Source organism: Chionomys nivalis, chromosome 3 (assembly GCF_950005125.1).
Source record: "Chionomys nivalis chromosome 3, mChiNiv1.1, whole genome shotgun sequence".
Classification (NCBI taxonomy): domain Eukaryota; kingdom Metazoa; phylum Chordata; class Mammalia; order Rodentia; family Cricetidae; genus Chionomys; species Chionomys nivalis.
Window position 1 is genome coordinate 60,022,555 of NC_080088.1, and position 26,755 is coordinate 60,049,309.

The 26,755-nt window shown below is 45.2% G+C and overlaps 1 protein-coding gene across 22 annotated transcripts in view; it reads left to right on the forward strand.

Annotated features, from left to right (window-relative positions):
• Kalrn (kalirin RhoGEF kinase) overlaps positions 1–26,755 on the forward strand; it is a 615,547-nt gene that overhangs the window by 31,344 nt on the left and 557,448 nt on the right. For 5 of the 22 annotated variants that reach the window (XM_057764994.1, XM_057765002.1, XM_057764995.1 and 2 more), the window contains exon 1: positions 23,312–23,504. The exons of 5 other annotated variants lie outside the window; for them this stretch is intronic. In XM_057764994.1, the coding sequence (XP_057620977.1) occupies positions 23,429–23,504 (76 nt within the window). In that variant the 5' untranslated portion in view covers positions 23,312–23,428. Of the gene's footprint in view, positions 1–23,311; positions 23,505–26,755 lie in introns of those variants that run through there. 12 more of the 22 variants (XM_057765006.1, XM_057765005.1, XM_057765007.1 and 9 more) reach the window with 5 other exon arrangements.

Sequence of the window (26,755 nt, forward strand, 5' to 3'; positions counted from 1 at the left end):
TCCCCTAGCGCGTGTGTGCAACTCAGTGCCTCGCACCGTGGCGTTCTCCTAGACTCTTGGGGTTTTCAAGCTCCCTTGTCTGAGCGTGAGCTCTGTAATTCCTCCAGGATGCATACAGGTGCCTAGTTAGGTACCTGGAGAACCTACTGGAGTTCTGTCCCTGTTGACTGAGAATGTACCATGTCCGGTGGACTCCAGGACTCTGCTTCTGCCAGACAAGGCTTGAATGAATGTTCTCTTCATCTCTTCCAGAGCCTGTTGTCAGTCTGTCTGTGTTGTGAGGCCTCACGGGTTCCGCTTCATGTTGAGAAGTGGGGTTTTGGTGACTTTGTTCTTAGCTCTGATCCCTCTGAAGCCATCCCATGACTTCTCATCACAAACCTCCTTTTATGTCCCTGTTCCCAGTGCTCTGTGTGGTCTGTGCAGCTAGGAGGATGCTGTTCTCTTAGTAGACAAAGGATACTTTCCCCTCAACTCTCAGTGCCTGTCTGTGTATACAGTAGCAGCTAAGAAACATGACCTTGGCCTTACCGTCCTCTTGCATCTTGCCTTGTGTCTCCATTTCACTGAGTTTGGTTTGTGAGTATTTCGCATCTGTCTTTAACCCTGCTCCTCACATTTTTTCAGGTGTGCTGGTGCCTGTCATGGGCAGGTTCCTGTTCATGTTAAGAAGCTTGTATTTAAGATTACGAAGGCTGTATTTCCATGAGAGAGACGACCAAGAGTGGAGGGTTGTGCTTGATTGGATGGCATGGAGGTGTGCCATGGTGTTCTTGAGTGGGTATGCTGGGGTGCTTGGCGATCTATGTTCCATCTGGTGGGTAACTTCTCTAATTGAGTTATCCATTGCAGATGCCAAGTTTCTGGAAAGTCACCCTAAATAAAAGCAGCCTTTGACTAAGCACTTTTCAAATGTCATCTCTAGTCCTCCCATCCATTCTAAAAGTAGCAGTTACTCCATTTATAGCTGAGAAAACAGGCTCGGAGAGGGTAGTTGATTGGCCAGAAGCTGTCAAAGTCTAAGGCTGTCTGACTCCACAGCTTGGGCTGTTTTCGAGAGTACTGTCTTGCAGCTTACACCTAGGAAAGAACTGCAGACACCCAAGCTGTGTCCATATAGAAAGGCAGGGATCTCTCACATGGCAAGGTGAATATTCAGCTAACTTTTCCACTGCAGGTTCAGTACTTGAGCCCAAGAGATACCCGAAAGACCACTTACAGTAGTCATCTAGCCTCAGGAGTCTGAGACTTATGACATGCTAAACATTTTTCTGTCTGCTTCTAAGCTTCTTTCTTCTGATTAAAATGGAATGTTCTTCCTTGAGCTAAGACATCAGGGAAGAGAAAGAGGGTATTGGCCAGGATAAATGTCATGGCAGAGGAGCTGGAAGGTTTCTAAGTACAACCTGGGAACGTGGAGCTTCTTTCTGCAAGTCCTCAGAAAGACAGCAGCTCAGCGCAGCCCGCTCGCTGGACTCGTTCTCTTCCGATCTGCTCCCACACCTGTCTTTCCTGCATCTCTCTTCTGCTCCCCCCTTCCCTTTCTTTTCTTAGAGTCGCTCTGTCTCTTTAACTACTCCCTCTTCCCAACCAATGTTTGAAAGTATTTTCTTGTCAGTAAAGAGTGTCTGTGTCTTCCTCGCCGAAGGGCTTCCTACTGTTTGTGAACTCTTCCATAGTAAATGACAGTGTTATAAAATATAAGGTGGGGTGTTGATCATAGAGGTTTTATACAGGTTAACCACCCTTTCTGGCCCCCTTACTGGGAAGTCATAGAAATGAGCTGTGTCCAAGGGTTAAATTGGGTCCATCCATATATCCTATGTAGATGTGACCCACTGCCCGGGGACATCCTGTGAGTGTGGGAAGGAAGAGGCAGGACCCCATTAGTAAGACCTGGGTGTAATATCAGGGATGCAGTACTGAAATGTGACTGTAATTTAGTAATGTGAAGCCTATTTGTGTGCCCTGAGCACAGACTGAGGAAACGTGTACTGATTGGCAGGGGATACACTGTAAAGACAGTTAAGGAAACAGAAGCTGGTCATGTCTGTTCAGGTTCTACCCCAGGCTCCTGGGTCTCTGGCAAGCCTAGCTTTATTGTTGGGGCAGAAACGGCAGTGGTTTGCTAACACAGAGCTGTGACTTGTGTGGACTTCTTTAGCCTTGATTTATACTTGCAGTTCAACCTTCTGATGATGGTTTGGCCTCAGTCTACAGTGATCATGCTGACCCGAGCACTCTAGGGCCTTGTGGATGGTGCATTTCGTTGTTGTTGGCACTCAATAAGTAGAACTTCTGACTCATAAATCAGCCCCAGGAACTTGGTTAACATGAGTCTCATCCAAGAATAAATTTACTTTTCCAAAAAAAAAAAAAAAAAAAGTCTAGTTTCAGAGTGCATAACCTTATAACCTTTACTTTGCTGGGTAATCAAAGAAAATGTCATCTGTGGAGACTCCTGGGAACAAATATGGCACACTCCACAGGCTTACTACCTGTTCCAGGCACACTTTACTCAAGAACATTCTTGATATTGTTATATCGAAGGGACCTCATAATTTGCAAAATGATACATGAACAGGTCTAAACAAATACTTCATAAGAAGGTAATGAAAAGACACCTGAGTGCTAGGTAACTTTAGAAAAAGAAGCTTTTCTAAAAGCTACATATAGATTGAGAAAAATCAAGGAAGGAACATAAGTCTGTTCAGAGAAGAAGATGTTGTTAGTCATATTTATTGTCTCCTTGTTTCTCACTAGTTACTGTACCAAGGATCCTTATGAGTATCCCCACAATGGGCTTCCAGAAGTGCTCTTTCTGACTGATAAACCTAATTTCCCACGTGACAGTGGAGCATGTCGAGCTTTTACCTTAGCTCTGCTGGGGATTAGGAGAGCAGCACTGGAGCCTGTGCACTCAGGTACTATGTCATGTCAGACTTTTTTTTTAGCAGGTGACATAACACAGCACTCTTTTGTTTCTGTCTTGACCTCAAACCTAAACGATAGAGAGATTTCAAGGTCTCCCGATGTTATGGGGTTGCTGTAGGAAGGAGGTGTTGTCTCTAGTTTTGAAGGAATGATTGTACTTGCATAAGCAGGATGGGGGAGTTGTTCCATGGCTTCTACTTCTCCAGTCGTCCATGTTAGAAGCAGCGTAAGTCGAGTAGGTAGATGGATAAGGGTCTAGGGAACTTGGAGACAAAAGATGAGGCTGCTTAGATTTTTATACCTGCACTCCAACTCTCTGCTGTATGTTTAAGATAGAGAGGCAATAATAAATTAATATTAATATTTATTAATACAAAGAAATGGGCAAATTCACTCTTTTTGTTGCGTTAGACTTCTTGGTGAATAGCACTAGATTGAGTTCCCTGTGAACATCTTTATTCGTAGAATTGAAGTTCTGTGAACTGAATGAGAACTGAATGAAGGGACAAAGGCTCCCCGTGGGCTTGACTGACTCATAGCCTCCATGACAGCTTTTAGGAAGCTTCTCCTGTTTTCCATGCATATGTCGGTTCTATAGCTCACCAGCTGAGGGAATGGAGCCAGACTCACAGGGAGAGAACACTTCAGGAACTGCGACATAGTGAGGAGACCATCCCACTGAAACCCAGCGACCTCTTCTGTCAGTGCATAGAGCACAGAGTGACCTTCCTGTCGTTTCTCTATTGGCTTTTCTTTCTCCCGCCTAGAAGAGCGTAGACCTCCCTGTCCTTCTACACATTTCAGGGTCTGTCTAGTGTTGGTGCCTCAGCAACCCCATCTAATCACTCAGTTCAGAGATGTGTGACATTATCCTCTCCCATCTTCTTCCCTGAGGCCAATTGTGGTCTATATAACATATTAGAGCTGGCGGGTCTGGATCTTATATGTCTGATCTCCCCTTTGCTCTCACCTCCTTTTTATTCACCTTGTTTACTATCTCACGCTGTTTCTGGTCTCCAAGTCAATCCCCGGGAAAGTTCATGAATATTAAACTTAAAACATTTTTATTATAGCACTTCATCAATAGTTTCCTAAAAATAAATGTGAACAACACCCACAGGTTCTATTTAATTCACATTAGTATTTACTTTTTCAAGAACGTGTATTGTGTTATGTGTTTTGCCCTTACAAGCACTATGCTAGCTTTCCTCTAAGTCAGTGATTCTCAACATGTGAATCGCGACCTCTTGGTGGTGGGGCTGAATGACCCTTTCGCAGGGTCATCTAAGACTGTCGGAAAACACGCAGATATTTACAGTACAATTCACAGCAGTAGAAACATTATATTATGAGGTAGCAATGGAAATAATTTTATGGTTGGGCGTCACCACAACATGAGGAACTGTATAAAGGGTCACAGCATTAGGAAGGTTGAGAACCACTATCTAAGTGCTGCTTCATGGGTTTCTTCCCAGTACCTTTCTTGCCGACTTGCTCGGCATGAAGATGAGACATCTCTGCCTTCCTTCCTTATGAATGAACTGTGTGGGCTCTGTGCCAGTGGCAAGCACGAGTGACTTTGCAATCAGAGGTTACACATTTTGGGCATCAGCTCTGCAATTTCACCCTTGAATTCCTCTAGGACTCAGGCGGATGCCATATGGTCCTGGTGACTTATTTACAGCTCACTTGTCACTCAACGCTGACTTCTCTCCTGTCTGTGTGGAGGGCAAGTTGAGAAGGACCCTCTATTCTCTGGGGTGTGCATTGCCAGGGGCGTCACCAACTGATTCTCTGTCCCAGCATCTCCCTTTGATGGAGTCGAATCATCCCTGTATGGCGTTGGGCAAGCTTAGTTATCTTTGGCCTGGTTAATATCCCGGGTTGTTGTTCCATTTTTACATGTTTTTTCTGCCTCCACTGTCTTTGAAAGTTCTACCTCGTCACATCAGGATGCTTTCCTCTTTCTGCTATTTTGGGCCTTGACCTTGCCCCATCCATCCTAGAATTCTCTTCTTTAAAATAGCCTTCAGGTTACTGTGGACGTATGGCATTATCAACTTTTCTTTTTTGATTTCTACTTTACAACATCTCTATCGGTCTCTCTCTGAAACTTGACATTGGGGTTTTGGACGCAGCTTGAGAAAGGTCTTGGAGTTACCAGCAGGGTCAGCTGATGGGGGGAGCTTTGTACATGTCCCCCAGAGGTGCTCTGATGATGCATAGGGAGTACTGACTATGCTGTCTGGGTCAGGGTGAACTTAATTCTGAGGCTTGTTCTCTGGCAGGGTGTGTACCTAGGATGTACAAGGCTGCCAGCCCTGGGATGTACCAGTCTCCCTCTGCAGCATAATCTATATTCAGGGTTACTCTTAGCATCTTTACCCTCAAAGGAACACAGAAGTGATTAGTTTGAGCATTCTGGCCCAATAGGCTTCCTGGGTTAGGTCAAATCTTTCAGGACAAGCTCAGAGAGAGTGGCTTCAGGGGTAAAGGCAAAGCTAACGGGAGTCTCAAAGAACAATAAACCGTCTCTGGTGATGTCTAGAATGCATCTGTGCGAGGAGATGAGGACCCTTTAGCAAGGGCAGTGGGGTTGGGGTAGGGGTGGAGTTCCCTTCCAGGCTGAAGCTGACAGTGATCAGGATCACTTCCTGCTCCTGCAGCAAGTGCCTGCCCGGGGTTGTTAAGCTAATTGTTAAATTAGAGTGGCTGGGGAAACAAATTGCTTCATGATGGGGTTTCTCTGACTGTGTCCAAGGCTGATGTCATCTGGCCTCGTGCCTCCTTGGTGGGGTGTGTGCACGGGGGGGGGGGGGGAGTGGGCAGGCCTGACACACTTGTTCACGAATCTTTATCGGTCGCAGCAAGAACCTGCAGCTCCTCTCGGCAACCTACATGCTCTGTTGTGGGGAATTCACTGTTATTGATGATTAATTGATAATGTCTCTCTGTAAAAAGTAGTCTCACTGGGATTGGAGAGACGGCTCAGTGGTTAAGAACATTGGCTATTCTTACAGAGGATGAAGATTTGATCCCTAGCACCCACGTAGTGGCTCACAGCTCTCTGTGACTCAAGTTCCAGAGAATCTGGTGCCCTGTTCTGGCCTCTGAGAGCACTGGGCGTGCACGTAGAAAAACACACAAGCAGACAAAACACTCATACATGTAAAAAATGGTTTCACGGATGCTTATTGGAGATTATTGCGTTTAGGAGTACAGCTCAGGCCTTCATGGATGCTGCATTGTAACAGAGAAATGGGTAAAGAGGCCACTGAAGTGTGTGTGCTTGGAGAGTAACAGGGCAGATGCAGAGCGTGACACGGGAAGGTGGCAGAGCATACATGTGTGGCACTTTGCACAGGAAGTGAACATAGTCTTCTTATGTTGAGAGCTCCTGGAAGAAAGCATGTTTCTCCAGAGACCAGGACAGAGAGCAGCACCCTGAGTCAAGAACATGGGTAACTGTGAGGCAACTGCTTCGGATGGTGACTGAACAAATCATTCATTTGTGTCCACTTACAAGTCCTTAACCTAAATGCTTTTTGAGCACCAGATTTTCTGTCGCCGGGTGGATCTGGGACAGGGGCTGTTGATTATGTGTAGGTTTCAAGTAGCAGCAAAGCAGGGAGCTAAGGCTGGAGCAGGGCAAAGAAGGCAGCTTTCCTCCTTTCTCTGAGAGCGGGTAGGGGAATCGAAGTGAACTGAGAACATGATAGTGATGTATCCACACTGTCAAGGAAAGGACCACTGTTGTTGTTGGTTTCCTGCTTGTGTGTAGATGCCGGGCAGGAAAGCTGGAAGCAGGAAATGGCTGGAGTGTGTCTCTGACCCTCCTGATGGTTCTTTTCCTCGGGTCTGGCAGAGAGATTGTGGTATTAGATGCGATCTGCAGCTGCAGAGGAAGCAAAGTTGGTGGGGTTTTTTTTTTCTCCAAGGAATTCAGAGATCAAAAAGCACATGCAAAATCCAAGTGTGGTGGTGTGTTCCTGTAATTCTAGCATGTGGAAGGCTGAGGCAGGATGTTCTCCACGAGTCTGAGGCTAGCCTGGCTACATAATATGTTCTAGGCCAGCCCAGGCTTACAAAGACTGTCTCAAAAATATTGTTGTATAATAATAGGAAATAGTATTTAGTTAAGCTTACCTGTTCCCTTGAAGGAGGCTGCTTTGGGGTTATTGTTGTATAATAATAGGAAATAGTATTTAGTTAAGCTTACCTGTTCCCTTGAAGGAGGCTGCTTTGGGGTTCGTGTTCTCCCACACCCCGCTCTTAAAAGTTGGTAATGGTGCTAATTTATTTTTGACCACACCTAACATTTAGAACCCAGAGTCCAAGGCATCTACTGCCACCTGGTGGCAGAGCATACCACTACTGTGATTTGGAACTGCTGGGTACATATGTTGAAAACCAGATCTGTCCCCTGAATTATGGAATCACAGAATATTAGAAATGTAAGAGATCTTTAAAATCCTATGTTTTTATTGGAATGAAATCAACATGCTTTTAAAACCTTTTCTTACTTGAATAATTATAATTTTACTTACTTGAATACATATTAAATAATACTTGAATACAATAATAGGGAACTCATGGTTTCCCACTATTCTGTTACCATTCATTCTTTTAGTTAAACCCACCCTTCCTTCCTTCCTTCCTTCCTTCCTTCCTTCCTTCCTTCCTTCCTTCCTTCCTTCCTTCTTTCCTTCCTTCCTTCCTTTTTCCTCCCTTTCTTTCCTCCCTCCATCCCTTCCTTCTTTACCTTTTTCTTTCCCTAAAGAAAAGATTATTTGTGTTTATTCGTTCTAACATCTACCTCTGGAAATTCCTGTGGTAAGTTAACAGCCTCAAGAAAGTTTATTCTGCCTTATCTACATAATAGCCCTTCAAATATTTGAAGGGACCTGGTTGGACCTGTAATCTTATCTTGAGGTTAAACAGTTGCAGTTCTGTCAATCATTACTGTGTCATGCCTTTCAGAATCCCTCTAGCCGTTTGTATCCTGCAAGGGCATTGTCCAGTGCCCCTGCCTAATTATGTTGCCAGGGTTGGCTCCAGCTAGGTCTGCAGGTCCTGATATCCACAGGCTGTCCAGATGGTCAGCCTCTACGGCATTCTCTATGGCATGAGTTTGCTCTTTTGCAATCTTTCCATAGTGCTGACTTTTCTGAACTTTGTATTATGGAAAACCAAAGAATTTGTGTTTTCTTCTGTGTTTTTGAACTTTCCCCTTTTGGGATAAAATCAAGACTTGGAAAAATGTCATTATACAGGGTTAGCCAAAAAACTGCATTCTGAATTTCAGATGTTACTAGCAAATTTGTAGTTCTCTTGTAGTCTATGCCAACTTAGCGTCTGTCTGGAGACAGACCTCCTGTGACTGGGAAATTCTGACGATAGCACTCTGCGTTTGCATATAGCTATATGCCTACCAGTGGTTTATAAGGATGTGTGTGTCTGAGGTTACCGTATCATGCTTTATATATCTTGCGGCTTTTCTTTATGCCATATGCTCTGAAAATATTCTGCATGGCTGTAGTTCTTAGTGCACATATTCCATGATTGTTTCAGCAATGCTCACTTTGCATCCCAGAAGCTGTTGGACTGCCGAGGACACTTGTCAGTCAGCACGAGTCTTGTGCACAGACACAAAAGACAAGAATGGCTTGTGGAGCAATGTGATGTTTCCAAAGGTAGATCTTCAGACATAAAACTTTCCCCTATTAATTTTGTTCCAGTGTTCAAATTTGCCAAGAGGTCTGTCGTTGTTTTGGACATTTGCTACTGAGTCTACTATACCAGTTTTGTCTCATCTGACCATATTATAAACATCATCTTTGGCATTTTTTAACCTGAGGAAATGATTTTTTAAAGAAGTTAAGCCAACAGTTGAGTGGGGAGCGCTGTGGTGTCTGCAGCCACCACCAGAGAGCCCTGTTCCACACAATGTATTTGTCTTAGTAAAAAGCCTTTGGATCTTAGAGTTTATTTGCCACGCTATTCATCTCAGTTGGACCCTCACTCAGTTTTTACCCTCTTATCTACAAGAGTATCCTGAAGTACATTTGCCAGAGGCTAAGCAGAAATCCAGATACACGTTCTGCCACATTCTCCTGTCCACTGTCATGGCTCTGTCATGGAGTGTAATAGGGAGAGCGTGCATTGCCTCAGGATGAGCAGCTTTCAGAATAGGTCCTGGTGCCTGTTTAATGAGCAGTGTGTTTATGTGCCTCCATAGAAGAACATATCCAATCCCAAAGATACCAGGAAGAAATAATTGGTTCCCAATTGGTCTTCTTACTGTGTACTTCCTGTCTAGCTGTCTCCAAAGGAAATGATGGCTGAGATATGGCTGCCTTACCAACAGGTTCAGCTTCTTGTTTCCAGTGTTATTCAGGTGAATGTGTCTAACTGTAGACACTGCACACACAAAGGTATACTGAGTCTCTCTCACAGATATGCCAACAGACCTACATTCATATACTTGTGCATTAACATGTAGTTATCAGCTATCCTCTTACGCGCCCACCAGCTGAAAGAGGTAATAGGATGCTCTTCTAGTCACAGGCCTTCGGGTTACTACTCTGCAACACCCGGAAGAGGAAGGGAAATGATGGACAACCCCCCAGGTCACTTTTGTCCAGCACTGGAATGTGTTATAATGCTACAGATGGTCCTCAAAACTGTTCTGATGGTAGAACCTAAGTCCTGGAAGAGGAGGTGGAGAATTAACACTACCAGGGTAATGTGTTCCGGGTTGCCATGTTCCCTGGGTCAGAGTACCACTGCCCTTCTAGAAGTAGCCACGCCTGGACTTTCATTGAGGAAAAGATATGTTCCTTTGTTTTTAGGACAACCAAGATGGAAAACATCACTTCAGGCGCCTATGATGTAATTGCCAAGGGAAAGTTACTTCAGTTTTTTCTTACTAGAAATAGAAATTGTGTTTGATTTGTGCTCAAGTAAGTTTAGGCTAGCAAATGCTCCAGGCAGAGTTTTGGGCAGGTCGCTCTCCAGAATTCCTCAGGTGGTCTTATTTGGGTGTGGAGTGGTGGTGTGTGCCCTGCTTCAAAAGAGAAAAGTAGAAGAAACAAGATTTAAACAAACAAACAACCCCCAAACAAAACAAAACAAAACCTCTGGCTATTTCTTTTTACTTAACTTAGACAAAATAAATAAAAAGAAACTCAAACCAAACAACAACAAATAAACCTAGGCCTCAAAAAAAGTTGAGGATCGCAGAATGGAAGAAGCGACACAAAATGAATGAACTGTTGTCGTTTTTTTCACTCTGCTGTGTCCTTCCTGAGCAGTGCATTGTGGGAGGCCCTTGATGATAGGCAAAGTCTTGCAGGAGTTCGGTCTGGCAAAGACAGTCTGCAGACAGCAAGGATACAATGAACTGACCAGGTTTCTTTTGGATGAACTGGACTGGTACTTGGTAAATTCCTTATAAGGAAAAGGTCACCTTTTCTTTCCCCATAAACTGCAGGCCACTTTTAATTGCAACATGCAGGGATGGCAAGCAGCATCAAGGTTTCCACTGCTTAGTTCAAGCTAAACAAACCCACCCCAGACTGACCTGCATTCCTCTGGGAAAGATTGTATCTCCTTGACCTCTTGCTTTGGACGGGGCCATTCCATTCTTTCTTTCATCCCCCCCTCTAAAATAAATTCTTTAACTGCGTATTTATGTCTTGTATTATCTGTAGGGTGAGAAACTGTCTCCTTACTCCCACCCAGTACGGGCTACAGTTTCATCATGGTCTAGCTGTTGTTGAGGGGTTGGGTGAGTGCATAACCACAGCACAGGACTCTACAGGGCAAGGATTTTAGACTGTGATTGTATTTGCACGGCTTAAGGGCCTCACTGAAGCCCTGTCACAGGGATTGGTCACTCTGAGGGGTCACGCAGTCCAGGAACTCCTTTATCTCAAAGGAGCAGTACCCCATCTGTACGGAGGGCCTGGGGAAGACTGTATGAAGAAGCATTGTCAGCTCAAGTTTGATACCCAAAATTTAGTCCCAGCACTGAACGTTTCCTGGCTGTCCCCACATCTCCAGCCCTGGTGTCCCAGAGATGGTCCAAGGCAGGTCGAGTGGCCCAAGTCTAGCCTCAGCTGTTCCATCCCCTTTTCTCCTGAGTTGCTGCTACAAGGCAGACCGTTGGTGCAGCTGAGAGCTTGTGATCACAGCCAGGGTCTCCGTTCCTTCCTGTATCTCAGTCATAGTTCAGGATGTGATTCGGAGGTAGCTCCGCCCTAGTAAACGCTTGCTGAACAAGTTGGGGCTGCCTTTCGCTCATTCTCCATTTACCTGTTCACTCGGTGCTCACTTACTCCATGATTTTTCTCAGCCAGGAATTTGAGATACGGTGATGAACAGGAGCTGGTTGGACAGACAGACGATAGGGAGCGCTTAAATGTAATACGATCCTGTGGAAGTCTAGTGTGTGGCCCGTCTGAGTGGACCAGAGAAGGTTTCCTGTGGGCCTGGAGAGTTGGGTGAAGGCCGAGTGGTTACGACCTTCCAAAGCCTACAAAGAATATGTGCAATAGTCCAAAGGGAAGAGATAGCTTAGCATCAACAGTGAAAGCTTGCAACATCATAGTGATAATCACAACATGCACACATATATAGAAGCTGCTGTGTGGGAGATATTATATTTATTATCTTAGTGAAGTGTTACTAACTCTTCTTATTTTGCAAACAAACAAACAAAACCCAAAACCCCCAAAAACCAGAGTCATTTGACCAATATGACGTGACTTGGATGTTAGCACTGGCATATGAGGGTGATTGGTTCCATAGTCTTAGGTAGTGGTAAAGCTTAAGTCAGCCTCTGACTGACTCTCTCTCTCTTTCTCTGTCTCCCCACCCCTATGAATAGCACTGACTCTTCCCCCATGGAAGTCTTGGCATACAGTTAGTTATGCCTGGGTTTTGATAGTCGGGGGTTAACTTAGAGGATGTCTAGTTGATACCGACAGCTTCTGGCATGTTCTTATTGTTGAGTTTTCCTTTTTTTTTTTTTTTTGCCTCAGTGGATGGCTTTGTTTAGTCTTGTCCTCTGTGAAGAGAAGTCCTAGGTAAGAGCAAACTTAGGGCAACGAGAATGGTCCTATCTCTGAGTTGGGAGGAGGAGAGATGGAAATGTTTTAAGAACCACTATTCAGGGGTAGGGCAACTTCTCCTGGAGCTCAAGCCACTTTGAGTGATTGCTGGGGCTACAAGTTTTAAGACACAGATGGAGAAAAAAAAGATGAGTTGATTGACACCTTTGTGCTGAGTGATGATTGGCCAGGAAAAGAGATGGATGGAAGTATTGATTCTGTTTATTCTCTACCTGCTTCAGAACTGATAGTCCACCCCCAAGTCTTCAGGGTCTTGTGGCAAGTCATGGTAACCATATCTTGGCCCCATGCCTTATAAATTCACCCTATCATCTTCGCAGGGCTCACAATGACTGCTTCCTTGGAAACACCGTGACTGCCAGAAGCAGAGTTGGCATTAAGGGTGCCTATTGCCGCCTGCTCTGAAGAAAACACGTGAGCCACACATTGTGTTCGGAAAAATTAATGTCTTCAAGATGCTCTCCACACGGCCTTAGCAAGTCTGTGTCTTTTTCTTTCACCAGATGAAAGAAAAGAAGCATTCTTAGACAATTCCTCCCCAAGGGAGCCCAAGGACTGGCTTTGTTTACTGAGTGTTTTTAGTTACAACACATGAAGGACTGGGGTTTTTTGGCTTTGGATTTTTTTCTTTTCTTTCTGTTTTTGGTTATAAAGATAGGGATGATGAGTGAATTCTCAGTTAACAGGGTACTTGGAAATTTCAAAATTGTGAAAGGCATGTTCTTACGTGGGTACAGTTGTCAAGTCTTTGAGACAAATAGCAGTAAAATATGACAGATGGAACTCAGGCTCAGGGCTTACCTCAGGCCAGCTTCGTACCCATATGTTTGGAGTTATCCGTCTGCATCTGTTTGGAGCCACATCTCCACTGAGAGCTGCTTCACTTCCCTTGGCCTCACTACTTCCACAGTGTCTGTTGATAGATGTACTATGGGGGACACGGCCATGACCAGACACCACCTTCCTTTAGTCTGTGCTGCCTGTCTGCCGACACTTGCAGCTCCCCACACCCAGAGTAGGGATGTGGGTAAGTCAGAGCCTGTAGCAGAAGGTGGGGATGCTCCATTAGAACATCCACATGTTATGACTCTCAGCACCTTGTTTTTGGCAGATGCCACTAAGGGACCATGCAACTCTTCCCCCAGTGTCTTCCGTGTGAATTCAGAATTGATCTAAAGCTCTAGACCAGTGGTCTCAACCTGTGGGTTGTGACCTCTCCCTTTCACAGGGTCACATATCAGCTATCCTGCATGTCAGATATTTACAATATGTTTAATAAATGTACAAAATCACAGTTATGAAGTAGCAATGAAATAATTTTATGATTGGCAGTCACCACAACATGAGGAGCTATATTGAAGGGTAGCAGCATTAGGAAGATTGAGAACCACTGTTCTAGATAGCCAGTCTCTCTTGGCTAGGACTGAAACTTGAGAAGAGACAATGTTGTTATCACTGACCAAAGCCCCTTAAGACATCTAAGTGGCAGATAGCTGAATAGCCTGCAAGGAGCTGGGGCTCCTGCTGAAACTCTTGGAGTTCACAGAGCGCTTGTCTGGATTAATGTGGCAAGGGAGGGATGCGGAGCAAAGCAGGGGATGAATGGCACTCTGGTCTGACCTCTGATAAAACTTCACCCACTGGCCGCTGAGGTGGGCAAGTCTGGTGGTGGTTCCAACTTGCGGGCTGTCTGAAACCATCTCACATTTTATATCCTGTGAGTAGGGAGTCTGGAGAAGGAAACTGTTGCCTGTCCCTGAGGGAAAAAAGATCTGGGTTTCTATTTTTGTCAGCCTGAAATGCTGTGAAAATTACCAAAGTAACAAATGGCTATGCTAAAAAGTTATAACATAAAAGCGTATAAAACACAATTCTGAGTGCGAAATTCCCCTGGTCCTTAGGGACAACTTCTGTTACCAGTTTAGTGTGTTTTCTATCAGAACTCTTTTTTGATGCACATTGAAATATATACGTGTGTGTGTGTGTTCACAAAGTGGAATAACACAGATTATCGCCATTTATTTTGAAAACTGTACTCTTCCACATAATAGAGCATGGACGTTCTTTCACATCCCAGTACATCGAATTGCTTGTCCTTGTTAAAGGTTTCTAAATATAATACAGACTATCATAGTTTATTTTAACCAGTTATTTACTGTTAGGAATTTATGTTGCGCTTCCTTTTTTATTTACTAAGCCTGATGTGCTGCGATGTGTGTAAGAGGTGGCCCTGCGGTAGACGAGGGTCTCAGAGTGGAATTGCTGGGTTGGAGGTTATGCATGCTGGCAATATTGATGAGTAATGCAAAGTTGGTACTAAAAGTTTTATATCAGTTGACTCTCTAGCTAGCCTGGGTTTTGTTTTCTGTTTTTGTCAAGCTGATTGATAAAATGTGGCCAGCTGTTATTATTTTTAATTTGAATTTCCGTAGAGTTTTTCTGTGACATTTGTATTTCCATGTCTGTGAATTGTCTGTTTATATCTTTAGTTATTTTTGTATCATGTTGTTAATTTTTTCCTAATGTTTCTTAGTAGCTTCTTGTAAATTAAAAATCTTAATTTTTTGAATTACATATTGTTGCAAATGTGAGAAACATTTTTCTCTTGGGTATTATTTTGGCACATGTTCATGATTTTATAATTTTACCTACACTTTTTTCTGTGAGAACTTAAAATATATTTAAATATAATGCATTTACAATGTTAGAAAATCCAATCAATACATAATAGGGATTTTTATATAACCCCTCTGCCTGACCACCATGGCACTTTCCCACTGGTGGCCATTAGTATTATTAGTTTCTTGTGAATACTTTGAGTGTTTTGTTTTGTGAATTAAAAGCAATCTAAATCTATACATCACCACTTTCTTACCAATAGTCATTGAATATTAATTCTAGGCTGAACAATCTAAAACATGGAACCAAAAAAGATGTCTGCAGAGTTTTGGATTTTGCAACATTTTAAAGTTTTAGGTTAGTAATGATTACCTAGTAAGTATTATGCAAATACTGAAAAATCTAAAATACTAAAATCAGAAATACTTCTGGTCCCAGCAATTTTGGCTAAAGTATTCCTGTATGCTGTTCTACATTTTATATCTTCAAGTTAATTATTATTATTTTTTTTCTTTTTATTTATTTATTTATTTATTATTATTTTTTTAGAGAACAATTTATTTATCTTTTCACACATTGATGGTCATTTGAGTTCTTTCTTCACTTGGCTGTTTTTGATAGTGTCATTGTTCATATTTGTTCACAAATAATTTTTTTTTTTAGTATGAGTTTTTAATTCTTTGGGCTTGGTACCTTAGAACTGGATTTCTGAATAATCCAAAATTCTCTTTCTCTCAAGGACTCATTGGACTGCTTTTTTTTAACAGCTGTACAGATTTACATATAATCAGCAACAAACTGGAATTCTAATAGTTTAGAGCCATTGCAGGATGGTATTTTCTGTTTTTTAGCTCTTTCTTTCTTTCTTTCTTTCTTTCTTTCTTTCTTTCTTTCTTTCTTTCTTTCTTGATTGATTTTTCTTGAGCTCTACATTTTTCTCTGCTCTCCTCCCTGTCTCTCCCTCCCCTTCAACCCTCTCCTGAGGTCCCTATGCTCCTAATTTACTCAGGAGATCTTATCTTTTTCTATTTCCCATGTAGATTAGATCTATGTATGTCTCTCTTAGGGTCCTCACTGGTATCACGGTTCTCTTGAATTATGATTTGTGGGCTGGTTTTCTATGCTTTATCTTTAAAATATATCAAAGGATGCTCAATTGTGCCACAAGAACATGTGCTCAACTATGTTCATAGCAGCATTGTTTGTCATAGCCAGAACCTGGAAACAACCTAAATGCCCCTCTATTGAAGAATGGATAAGGAAAATGTACATTTACACAGTGGGGTATTACACAGCAGAAAAAATAACGACATCCTGAATTTTGCAGACAAATGGATGGAGCTAGAAAACATCATTTTGAGTGAGGTAACCCAGACCCAGAAAGACAATTATCACCTGTACTCACTTATAAGTGGTTTTCTAAAACGTAATTATTTTTTCAGGGATGGGAGTGGTGCTGGAGATTAAACCCAAGATTAAAACCAAGAGATTATAAACTGCACATATAAGGCAAATTCTGTACCACTGAGCTGCAGCCACAGCCCTTCAATGGTTCATCTCAAAGATCTTGGCATGTTAATTCACAGAATGCCTCCTGGTTCTTTCCCACAAGTCTCATGCTCTCCCATCGTGTGGGTTTGCCACAGTTGAGTGGGCCTTGAGCTTCTTCGCGCCTGTGTATCCTCAAGGAATATTGAAAACCGTGTGCTGTTTCACACATTTAACTTCTTTTTAGCTTTAAGTTTAAATAGTTGCAGATGATATAGATTATCTAGCCTGTTGAATATTGTATATAGGCTTTAAATATATTTTCTTCAAAATCTTGGAGCTGTAGAGTCCTGTGAATTGGAAAACACGCGTCTCATGAGAGCAAGCAGCCAAATCAGATCCATTCACTTCCTGTCAGAGAACGTCTGGCTTCTTTTTAAAATTCAAGCAAGCATGTTAATTAGACACCCTCTGTGACAACCCTGTCTTCAGGATCCTAATTCTGAGATCGGTAGACAGGTAGATAAATAGACTAGGCATGCTCTTTGTCTTCTAGGTGAAATGAGGCAGTCGTTCCGCAAGGCTCTCTTCATGATCTTACCTCGTCTGTGCCTTTGCCTGCATTTCATGCATCTGCCACTCCCTGTCTATTACACTACAATGACTCCCCCAAGTTGTAATGGTTTAGACACTTTATCTCTTATGATTATCGGGGTGGCCAGGATGCTCTGACTTGTGCAGATTCCTTAGGTTCTACTGGGGAGATGGGGGGCGGGCAGGAACCTCCAAAGTGGCCTTATTTCACACGGTGGAAGCTGTTTCTAGATGGAAGGTGGGATTCCTAGGAATTTCTGTCTAGCACGGTCCTCTATGTGGCAGGAAACTCCAAGAGCGGTTTTATTTACTCTTGACTCTGTTATTTTAAAATGTCTTTTAAAAAGTTAGCCAATGTAGTACAATGATAAAAGTCCAAAAAGTGTAAAAACATACACAGTGATAAGTAGGCCTCTCATGGCTGCTGTCCAGCCCCTGATTCTCACGTGGCTTGTGTGCCCATCTAGAGAGTAAGGGAGAAAGAAAAACGTCTATCTCATGCTTGGGTAAACCTTCCCACCCAAGTTTATTAGTGCTTTCCTTCTTGATGGTATGTAGTCTGTGTTTCTTGCTGTCACTGATGAGGCTTTATTCGCCCATGACTGGAGGCCAGGACTGATGGACTTCTAGGGATTCCAACTGGTTCACTATTGTTCTTCACCTGAACACCTTTGCAGAAACTCACGTTCCCATCTCTGTGGTGCTAAGGGCTGTCCACATGGCTAATGGTTTTAAAGAAACATCAGTATAATTCATTTGTTGGAAAATAATTACTGCAAATGAATTTTTTTTTTTTTGGTGTTTTGAGAAAGGCTCATTCTGTAGTTCAGGCTGGCCATGAACTTGTGTTCCTGCTGCCTCAGCCTCCTCAGTAAAGAATTATAGGTGAGAGTTACACCTCTGGCTAGTGAGCTGGCTCAGTGGGTATAGGTGCTGCCACCGACTGATTTCCTAAGTTTTGATTCCCGGACACATGTGGTAGAAGGAGAGAACTGACTGCTTCAAGCTTTCCTCTGAGACACCCACGTGCATGCATGCTGTCCTCTGAGACACCCGCGTGCATGCATGCTGTCCTCTGAGACACCCACGTGCATGCATGCTGTCCTCTGAGACACCGACGTGCATGCATGCTGTCCTCTGAGACACCCACTTACATGCATGCTGTCCTCTGAGAAACCCACATGCATGCATGCTGTCCTCTGAGAAACCCACGTGCATGCATGCTGTCCTCTGAGACACACACGTGCATGTGTGTATACACATACACACAATTAATTAGAAAAAGGAAAAATAAAGAAAATAAGAACCAAGATATTCAAATTGGCTAGTGTGTCTTATTACCTTAGATGGTGCATGCATGTAAATACTAAGGTATTTATCTCTGATTTAATTGCAGGTTTTCTCATCCAAATGTTATACACTTTAAAAGGAGAAATTTCTCGGAGAATATTTTAAAAAATGTTGGCTTTAGATATTTGCTAACCAAAATTTAGTGTTTCTTTGGGGGAAGAGTGAGCTTCCTTTCATCCTTTTGTGCTTTCTGCTCACAGTTGCCAACTGTGGTGTTAACTGTGTGGTGTTTTGGGTTTTTTTGATAAAATTGGTACCGTAGGACTTGAAAAGGGTTTGGGGGAGATGAGGAAGGGTGTGAGATGAGAGAGACGGGAGAGACTCGAGAGACTCCTTGAAGGGCCTGTGTGAGCTTGCTTTCTGTGGCGGTGATTGGTAACCTCAACTTCCTGATGACTCTCAGATGCTGGGGATATGGTAGAGAGAAAACTCACTGCCTAAGAGGCAGGCAGCCCATTGCCTCAAGGTGTCCTCAGGTCATGGAGCCACAGAAGTTCCTTCGTGGGTGAAGAAACTGCTCTCAGTGGAATAAGATGGAGGGGAGGGAATAAGATGCTGTGAAGGAAGTTCAGGTCACCATGACCTCTGGATAGATAGGGCCCCTCGGTTTGGGTTCCGAGCTGGTTTCCAAGGTTGATTTGGGTGTTTCAGGAAAGGCTGTCTGCCAGGTCATCGTGGTCTTACTAGGAAAGTGAGTTTGGGAGGGTTGGGAGATTTAGGTGAAAAGCTCTGTGGGGTCTGATCCTTCACTGTAGGCCACACTCTGGCGCAAGTGTCAAGAACTCCTAAGGGCCTAGTATAAAGTCTGTTATCACGAATACCACAGAAGGGATCGGATTATTATACCACGATACACGGGGCTTACTCAAGAGGGACCTGGACCCAGAAGAGAGGGGCTCTAGAAGACTGAGAAACAGCTGCTGGTTGGTTGGGGCTGTTGGGGTAGCGAAGCTGGAGATTCAGGATAGCGTGAAGCGTCTTGTGGCTTTCTGGGAGGGCAGAAAAGGGTGGGAGGTTAAGTTTCTTCTACTTGACTGTGTGGTTTGAGCCAGTGCAGTAAGAGGTTTTGTGATACCTTTCTAGGTCAAGGGAGAGAGATAAGATCTCCCAGAGGTCATAGGTGAGCGACAGGAAAGCTACACAAAAGCAGGAACAGTGCAGGCTAATCAGCCCTGGTCTCTCCTCCTGGCTGCCGGACCAATATTTGAGGTGGTGTTTAAAGCCATTGTACAGATCTGTAGTGGTCTGGCAGCGGCAATGTCTTCAGAAACCTGTGGAGAGCTGAGGATCAGCTCTGTGTCTAAGGTACATGGCGTCTCGCCCTTCCTGTGTGGCCCTCCACTACATCTCCCTTAGCCTGCCAGGACAGGAACTCAGAGACACTCTGACCTGGACTCCTGGGGTGTGCGAGCAGACAGGGTACTTTGTAGAATTCAATCAAACTATTTCAGTGGAGCTAGTGCTGAAGGGAGGAGAGCAGCGACTGGGCACACAAGCTACCATCTCTGAGTCACCCAGGGCAGCTGGTTAAAGATGCAGGCCTCTGGGAGGGTGGCGTCTGCATGGATTACCAACCCTCTGAGGTGAATCTGCTGCCCATTAAAGTTTGAGGACTTGGAATGAGAATGGGTGAGATTAGCTGGGAGAGGCCTCCTGGGAGAGGTGGACTTGAATTTCAGCGACTGGGTGATACTTTTTAAAGATAGCATCCTCGTGTGTGGGCCCAAGGAGCCTGTTCACCTGGGGACACGGGACTGTCCCAGGAGAGACTGGCAAGTGCCCGTGACATTCTCCGGGTGAAGTTTCTGAGATGTTGCTCCTGACTTCCATGTACCACTCGGGCATTAATTGCTGAGGGACCAGAAGTGCCGTGGGAGGTGGCTGAGGACGGTGTCTGCTAGAGCGTTTGGTTCATGTTGCAGCTGAAGCGCAGACTGCAGGGCAAAATGGCAGCCTGGCGGAGCCTCCTTCCTGGAGTTGGGTAGGAGGAGAATGTCTCCATTCTGGTTCACAGACGCCAGCTGCTGGGCCACCTCTTGTGTGGTCTTCACTTGCCAGTTAGCGGCACATGCCTGAGGAGGGTGGCTAGGGCTGCCGAGCCATCAGTGGTCCCAGTTGTCCTGGGAGGTGAGCGGAAAAGCTTTGGGATGTGATTGGTTCTCTCCTCCCTCGCTGCTGCTTGCCTTCTGCTCCATCCACTTAATGCTGGCTTTATCTGATTGGGAACACAGTGTTTTTCTCTGGGGCGGGTGAAAAGATGGAGAGAGAGCGGTGCCAAGAATGGAAGAAGGAACACTGGAGAGAAGGGAACACTTTGCAGTTAAGACACTAAGTAACTGCAGAGCACCCAGGCAGGCAGCAGCCCTCTGCTGTGGCTGGGTGCTGCTGGCCTGCAGTGGGCTGACGGAGCCATGCCAGGAGGGATGGCTGTGCCTGCTTTGACCATGATGAAAGAAGGAGCCACTGTGTCATCATTGTTTAAGACAAAACAACAGCAAAAAACCTACCTAATAAGGCCCTGTCCTGGCAATACCCCCGTCCTTTCTAATTGCTCTCCAGCTGAATGACAATCCTAGCGGTCTCTTGGAACATTTTATTCAACTTCTAGAATGGCTGTTTTCAAGGAAGGCTTATGAGGCTCTGTGGGAATAGTAGAAATGAGCGATGGTGGGCTGGGGGGCACCACGGAGCCCTGCTTAATGGGTTGAAGCTAACCAAAAGTAGAATTCCAGACTGAATGGGTTCCTCCTGGGCTTGACCCAATGGGAGATGCTGTGCCCCAGGGTTCACTGTGTGCGGGTGAAGTGCTTGCACCCATGCTGTTCTTTACCAGTCTTTATTCTGTGGAGAATGGAACCCAGTAAGGGAGAGGACAGAGTTAGCGTCCTTTTCCAGGCCCAGCATCAGCACCAGGAGAGCACTGTAGTTTATACATGGTCTTATAAGGGCATGAGGGTTGTCTGCTTCCCAGGTGATGCTGTTCCCTCACAGCCCCTCTCTGGCCAGGTCTTCTGCCGTGGAAGGAGTCTCACAGTTCAAGCTTGACTTTGGCATTCTTATTTGGAGATGTACTCTCTGGCCAACCATAAGCCAGGGTCCAAGGCACAATATCAAAGGCTGCTGGTCAGTCATTGTCCCTCCTGTGCCTGTGGCATGGCATGCGGGCACTGCCCTGCCTCTTAAGCGCTGCTGTTAGTCTGGCCCTGTTATGAAAGAAAGGTGTTACCTTCGCTCTGGAAGTGAGCCCCAGAGACCTCTGCAAGGGGGAGGCAGGTCACACCTATGCATCATTTGACGTAAATTGTTCAGTTTCTTGGAACATGGGTCTGGCGTTCTGCAGACAGGAAGGTGATTCTTGCAGGGCTGTTTGGGCCCAAAGGAGCTGACAGATGTGAAAGAACTCTGTGAACTAAAAAGTACTGGTCACGTGTGAGCAAGGGATTTTTGTTATTCACAAAAGGGGAAGAACTCGGTCATTTCTCGCTGGAGAGAGGAGGGGGCTTTGCATTCTTGTGGTAGCTGCTCACAAGATTCTTGTCCATTTAAGGCAGTAAAAAAAATTGCAGTAACAGAGCCATAGCCTCTTGGGTGGCGAGGACTCTGCTGTGTCCCACAGCTGCCCTTTAAGAAGGCCTGCTAAGGCAATAGGGATGCTGGGTATGGACAGGGGGCAGAGACTGTGGCTCCACCCACTCTCTCCCTCTCTCCTAGCTTCCCCCACAGGCCTCCTGCCTAGTCTGAGTCCTTCTAGAGTCCCAGGAATGGTGGAGGCTGGAGGAGCCCTCCCTCCAGCTGCCCGATAGAGGCCAGGAGGATGGATAGAGGCCCAGGCTAGGCAAAACTGTGAGGAATGATGTGCACATGGCTGTCGAACTGAAGGTGCTCCAGATCTGGAGTACCCTCTGCTTTCATTTCTGTCATCAGGACACTCTGCCACCTGAAAGACGGCCCTCTAGTGTAAGTGGCCAGCTCGCTGGCTAAGCAGTCCTGAGGCAGGCGAGAACAGAGTGTTCCACCCCTCCTCTTGTACCCTTTGAAGCCTGAAATAGTGTTGGGAGGCTGGGGTGCAGTAGCAAACTTCTCCTGCCGTCCAGGTAAGATGGCGTGGCTTATCTGGAATCCGTATTTGTTGACTTAATGCTTCTGAGATAAGGCACTGTGTCAGGTGCTTTGGAGGCCCCAAGGATGGTTAAGGAGCAGATCCGAACTCCATGCAGTTGATGGTCCAGTAAGGGAAAAGTTTCTTATACCAAGGAGGAAGTGGATTGAAAAGACATACAAAGGAGGGAGATCGGGAAGGCTGTCCAGATTCTGTGTCATTTGTGGTGTTTCGGTCAGACTTTGGAAAGTTTAGGGTTTGGCCCTGAGAAGGGCCATGGAGAGAATGGGCTCTGGCAGGAGGTGTTGGAGCAGAGGCCCGGGTAAGGACCGAAGGGTGAGAGGTACAGGGACCAAGGTTCTAAGCGCAGAGGAGGAGGTCTGAGGGCACTTTTTGTCTGCTTCACTCTCCGGTGATGCCGGGGCTTCCCTCCTATGCACTGAGCCTCCCAGTTCCTCTGTGAAGCAAATACTGGTCTTTCCTGGGGAGTTGAGGCAGAAGGACTGAAGTAGCTTTCTCAAGGCCAGGAGGTGTTAAGTAGGAACTGGGATTTGAACTTGAATGCAGCACCTCAGATCCCACGCTGTCTCCCTAATAGGATCTGTGAGGGGAAGGAGGAAGAAAGGAGCAATAAGCCCTTTTCTGGTTGTGAGGGTCTAGCAGTCTTGCATGGAGAGTACCCGAGGTCTCGCAGTGAGGCAGACGGACTTTTTGGACTTTTTGGACTAGTTCTGCAGTCCAGAAGGCTGAGCGTCTGGCTTCCCATTCATCGTCCTATTGGAAGAGCCTCTGGCCTCTGTGTGGGAGGTGCAGGAAGCCAGTATGGTAGGAGATACTAGAATGAAATTTTAACAGTGGCCTTGTCTGTAGATTTTCATTTCAAGGGCTACCTCAAACCTCACTATGTGCAGGAACCCTCACTGACTCCCCCCTCCCCCTGCAACTCCAGCCTTCCCTGGGGTCCATGCAGGCTCAGTCTGCACAGGCGTTGTTCTGCACTTGCTCCTTTGTTGCTGTGAAACGGGCTCCCGGCACAGTCAGCCTCTGTGTGGGAGGACTGGTGGCTGTCTTTGTAGGCAGGCATTTGCTTAGAGCAGGCTGCGTGTGAGCCCAACATCAGCGGATCTGGCCTTGAGTCGGTCGGTCGGTGGTGGTGGTGGGATGAGGCTCTGCCCTGGAGACTGGCTGTGAAGGATGAGTTCAGGGTGGGATGACGGACCGCTTCTGGGACCAGTGGTATCTTTGGTATCTCCGCTTGCTTCGGCTGCTGGATCGAGGTATCCTGAGTGCGTATCTGGTCATGCGTCTGTCTGTGTATGGGTGTATGTGTAGAAGCATGTGTGTGTGAGAGGGACATAGACACAGAGAAAGGGGAGTGGGGGAAGAAAAGAAAGAAGAAGGCATGGAGCAACAGCAGGGAGCAAGCCATGGCAGATAAAAGAAAGGTTGCTTTTCTGGGGACACGTGTGACCCAGCTGGAGATAGGGAGCACAGAGCCTTTGGGGCAGCAGCTGTACAGCACAATCATGTTTCTTGCTGGGTTTTTCTCCAGGCTCAGTATTATAGTCCAGCAACTTAAGCTGTCTTGTGGGGCTCTCCAACATCTGAGGAGTGATGCAGAGAGGAGTCTGGTCCCTGCAGTGGAAGCTGGGGCATCCCTATGCAGACTTCTGTCTCAGCCCAGTTCTGTGACCTTACATGGACTTGTGTGTTCATCTGAGCTTGTTTCCCCATCTGAGAAATGGACATTCTGGGACCTATCTGCCTTACCATGCATGAATTCCTTGATCTGTGCATGTAAAACATACCATCATAGCCAGTGTGCTCACTAGGTGCTTAGTAAATGCGAAGTTCCTCCCCTTTAACTGCATCTTGGCATCATGGAGTTACAGCACTTTTCCTGGGGACAGCTCCCTTTGTGGACTGTCTACAGACACAGATCTTGTGCAGAATTTGTGGTTATGAAAAGGAAAAGAGACAGACAGCTTGACTTTTCAAATTACTCTGACCTTAATTCATTTCACCCTCATTTATTAATGTAATCAAATCTCCCCGTAGTATCATCCAAGTCCAGACCTTCCACTGTAAAGAAAGGCCACTGTGAACTTTGTGTAGTAATTGGTTTTATAAAATGTTGAATGTTGCGTTTGAGAGCTCTGGCTCCTTTAAGAAGTTTTGGCAAGAGTGAGACAAAAATCTTTGATGAAAGATATGGTCTTGAAAAAGCTCTACTACCTACCCCAAACTGCCCCCCCCCCCATTAGGGGTCGTCTCAAGTATACCCGGAGGCAAATGCTAGGAGGAAGCAGAGCTGCCCAGAGCAGATGTACCAGGGCCTTATCGGGGGGAGAAATCAAAGATGGAGGAACCCAAGCCAGCATACTCGGGAAGCAGGCTTTCGCTAGCACTGAGAAACACCCATGGGAAGCCAGACTTGAGATGAGGATTGAGAAGGGAGCCAGAACTTTGTGCTGGTAGGGATCCCAGACTGGGGAGGGGTAAGAGAACCACCCTTTGCTGTGTGATCTCAGGCAAGTTAGTATCCTGCAATGTCTGTCTCCTTCCTTGTATAAAGAGATGCCTATGATCGTGGTGCCGATTTAAGTGGTTGTTGTGGGGTTAAGTGAGAGGCTGCAGATGAACTACCCATCCCAGTGCCTGTGAGCAGAATGGCCCTTGACTGTTAGGGGCACACTAGTCCCTGCTCTCCTGCAGGTGTTCTGGGAAAGACAAGAACAGGTGGCACGCAACAACCCAGAGCTGAGTACGCTGCTGAGAGATTGCTAGTGGCGTAGAGAGCTTTTAGAGTTGTGTGAACAGAGGCCATGTTCAGATTAGCATATCACACCAATTTAAAGAAGAAAGTAGACGCCAACATATAAGCCATGGTAATAATAATTTATTTTCAATTTTCATAAAATGCTGGAATCCATGAACTGCAAACTTGTTTCAGGTGCTAAATTCATTACTTTCTAAGGGTCCTTGAATAAATAATCTGTCCTTGGCTCATTAGTCTTGGCTCATGAAAGGGAAGATTAATAATACCCACATCATAGAGTTTGCAGGGAATGTATTAGTTCCTGTAAAAGCATCTCACAGTAGTGAATTTATGGATTGATGGATCCCTTAGATAGCATAAACTGCCTTCCAGAATCGTGTATCTGTGCATTTCACATTTGGCCATATTGTGTAGGCTCATGGTCATTCCTGTACACAGTGTCTGTAGGGAGTTCCTTAATGTGAAGATCCAGACTGTTTAGGGCATCTGATTTCCAGGCTGTCATGGGTTGGACATTGCTCATGGCACTAATTTTTAGCTGATGGACAATACAGTATTATGAACAATATGTCCACATTACATATATCCACATTCAAGCAAGATTTTCTATATAGCAAATATAGTAATGTTAGCCAGCATTGTGTAGGAAATGCCATGTTTTGCAGATTGAGCTAGCTCATGGGAAATGCTCAATAAATATTAGTTGGATGAGTGAATTAATGAATTAGTGAGTGATGAACCTGCCTTGCAGAGCAGTGAACAAATTTCCCTCAGATCTCTAGGGAAACAGAATTTAGCTCCTTTCATCCGTTTTAGGATTTTATCTTTCCCTTGCTATTGCTGTGCCTTATGTCATCTTGAAAGTCACAAGCCTCAGGAAGGCAAGGAGGGGATAAGAGTGGAGAGGAGTGGGGAACGGTGAGGTTAGCCCGGGAACCTGAAACAATGGACAGGCTGTATGCCAGCCTGAGTTGTGTGCTCGGCTGCAACTGAAGGAGAAATGAGTCTGCGACTCACACACTTGAAAGGAGGGAACATCAGAACACACCACAGAGCAGAAATAAACTTTTCAGAAAACAACTGTGTGGGCTTTCTTACCATAGACACATTTTTGATCTCTCCCACCACTGTTCAGCTATTGGTAAGACCTAAAAGCTAAGCCTATTGTTTTCGAGAGCCTAACTGTGCTGCATAGGAGGGTTTATGTGATAATGCACTGTCAGTTTGCTCAGACATTGCATTTGGATGATTTATTCTCATTAATAACAGACGCAGTTTTTACTGTGTGTGTTGCCTGCTGTTTATCAATTCTACTGCCTGTGGTTTGGGGGCTTACAGATGTTGGCTAAGGAGATAGTTGCCATGGTGGAGACATCCACGAGAGGAAAAAAGCTCATGCAGATGAGAAATGCAAGAAGCAACCTCGCTAGTATTGAGTTTTGGTGTTTCTGCAGGGACCTGATGGGTCTAGTGAGCATTCACCAGCATGTGGGAAAGTCTACCACCACTTTGTGGTGATCTTGGGTGTTTTACAGATGTTGCTGAGCTTCTAGCATGGAGGATATTAATTCTTCCCAATGTTCGAGTCTGCTATGCTGCCTGTGCTTCATCTTACCGCATGCATCCATGTGGACTCTTCTAACCCTATGTGTTCTTCCTTCATTACTTCCTCATTTTCACTCCGGCCTTCTCTGTACCCTTCCAACTTTCTTACCTTAACCTGGGGCCACAGGTGTCTGCCTGTCCAGCCTACCTGTC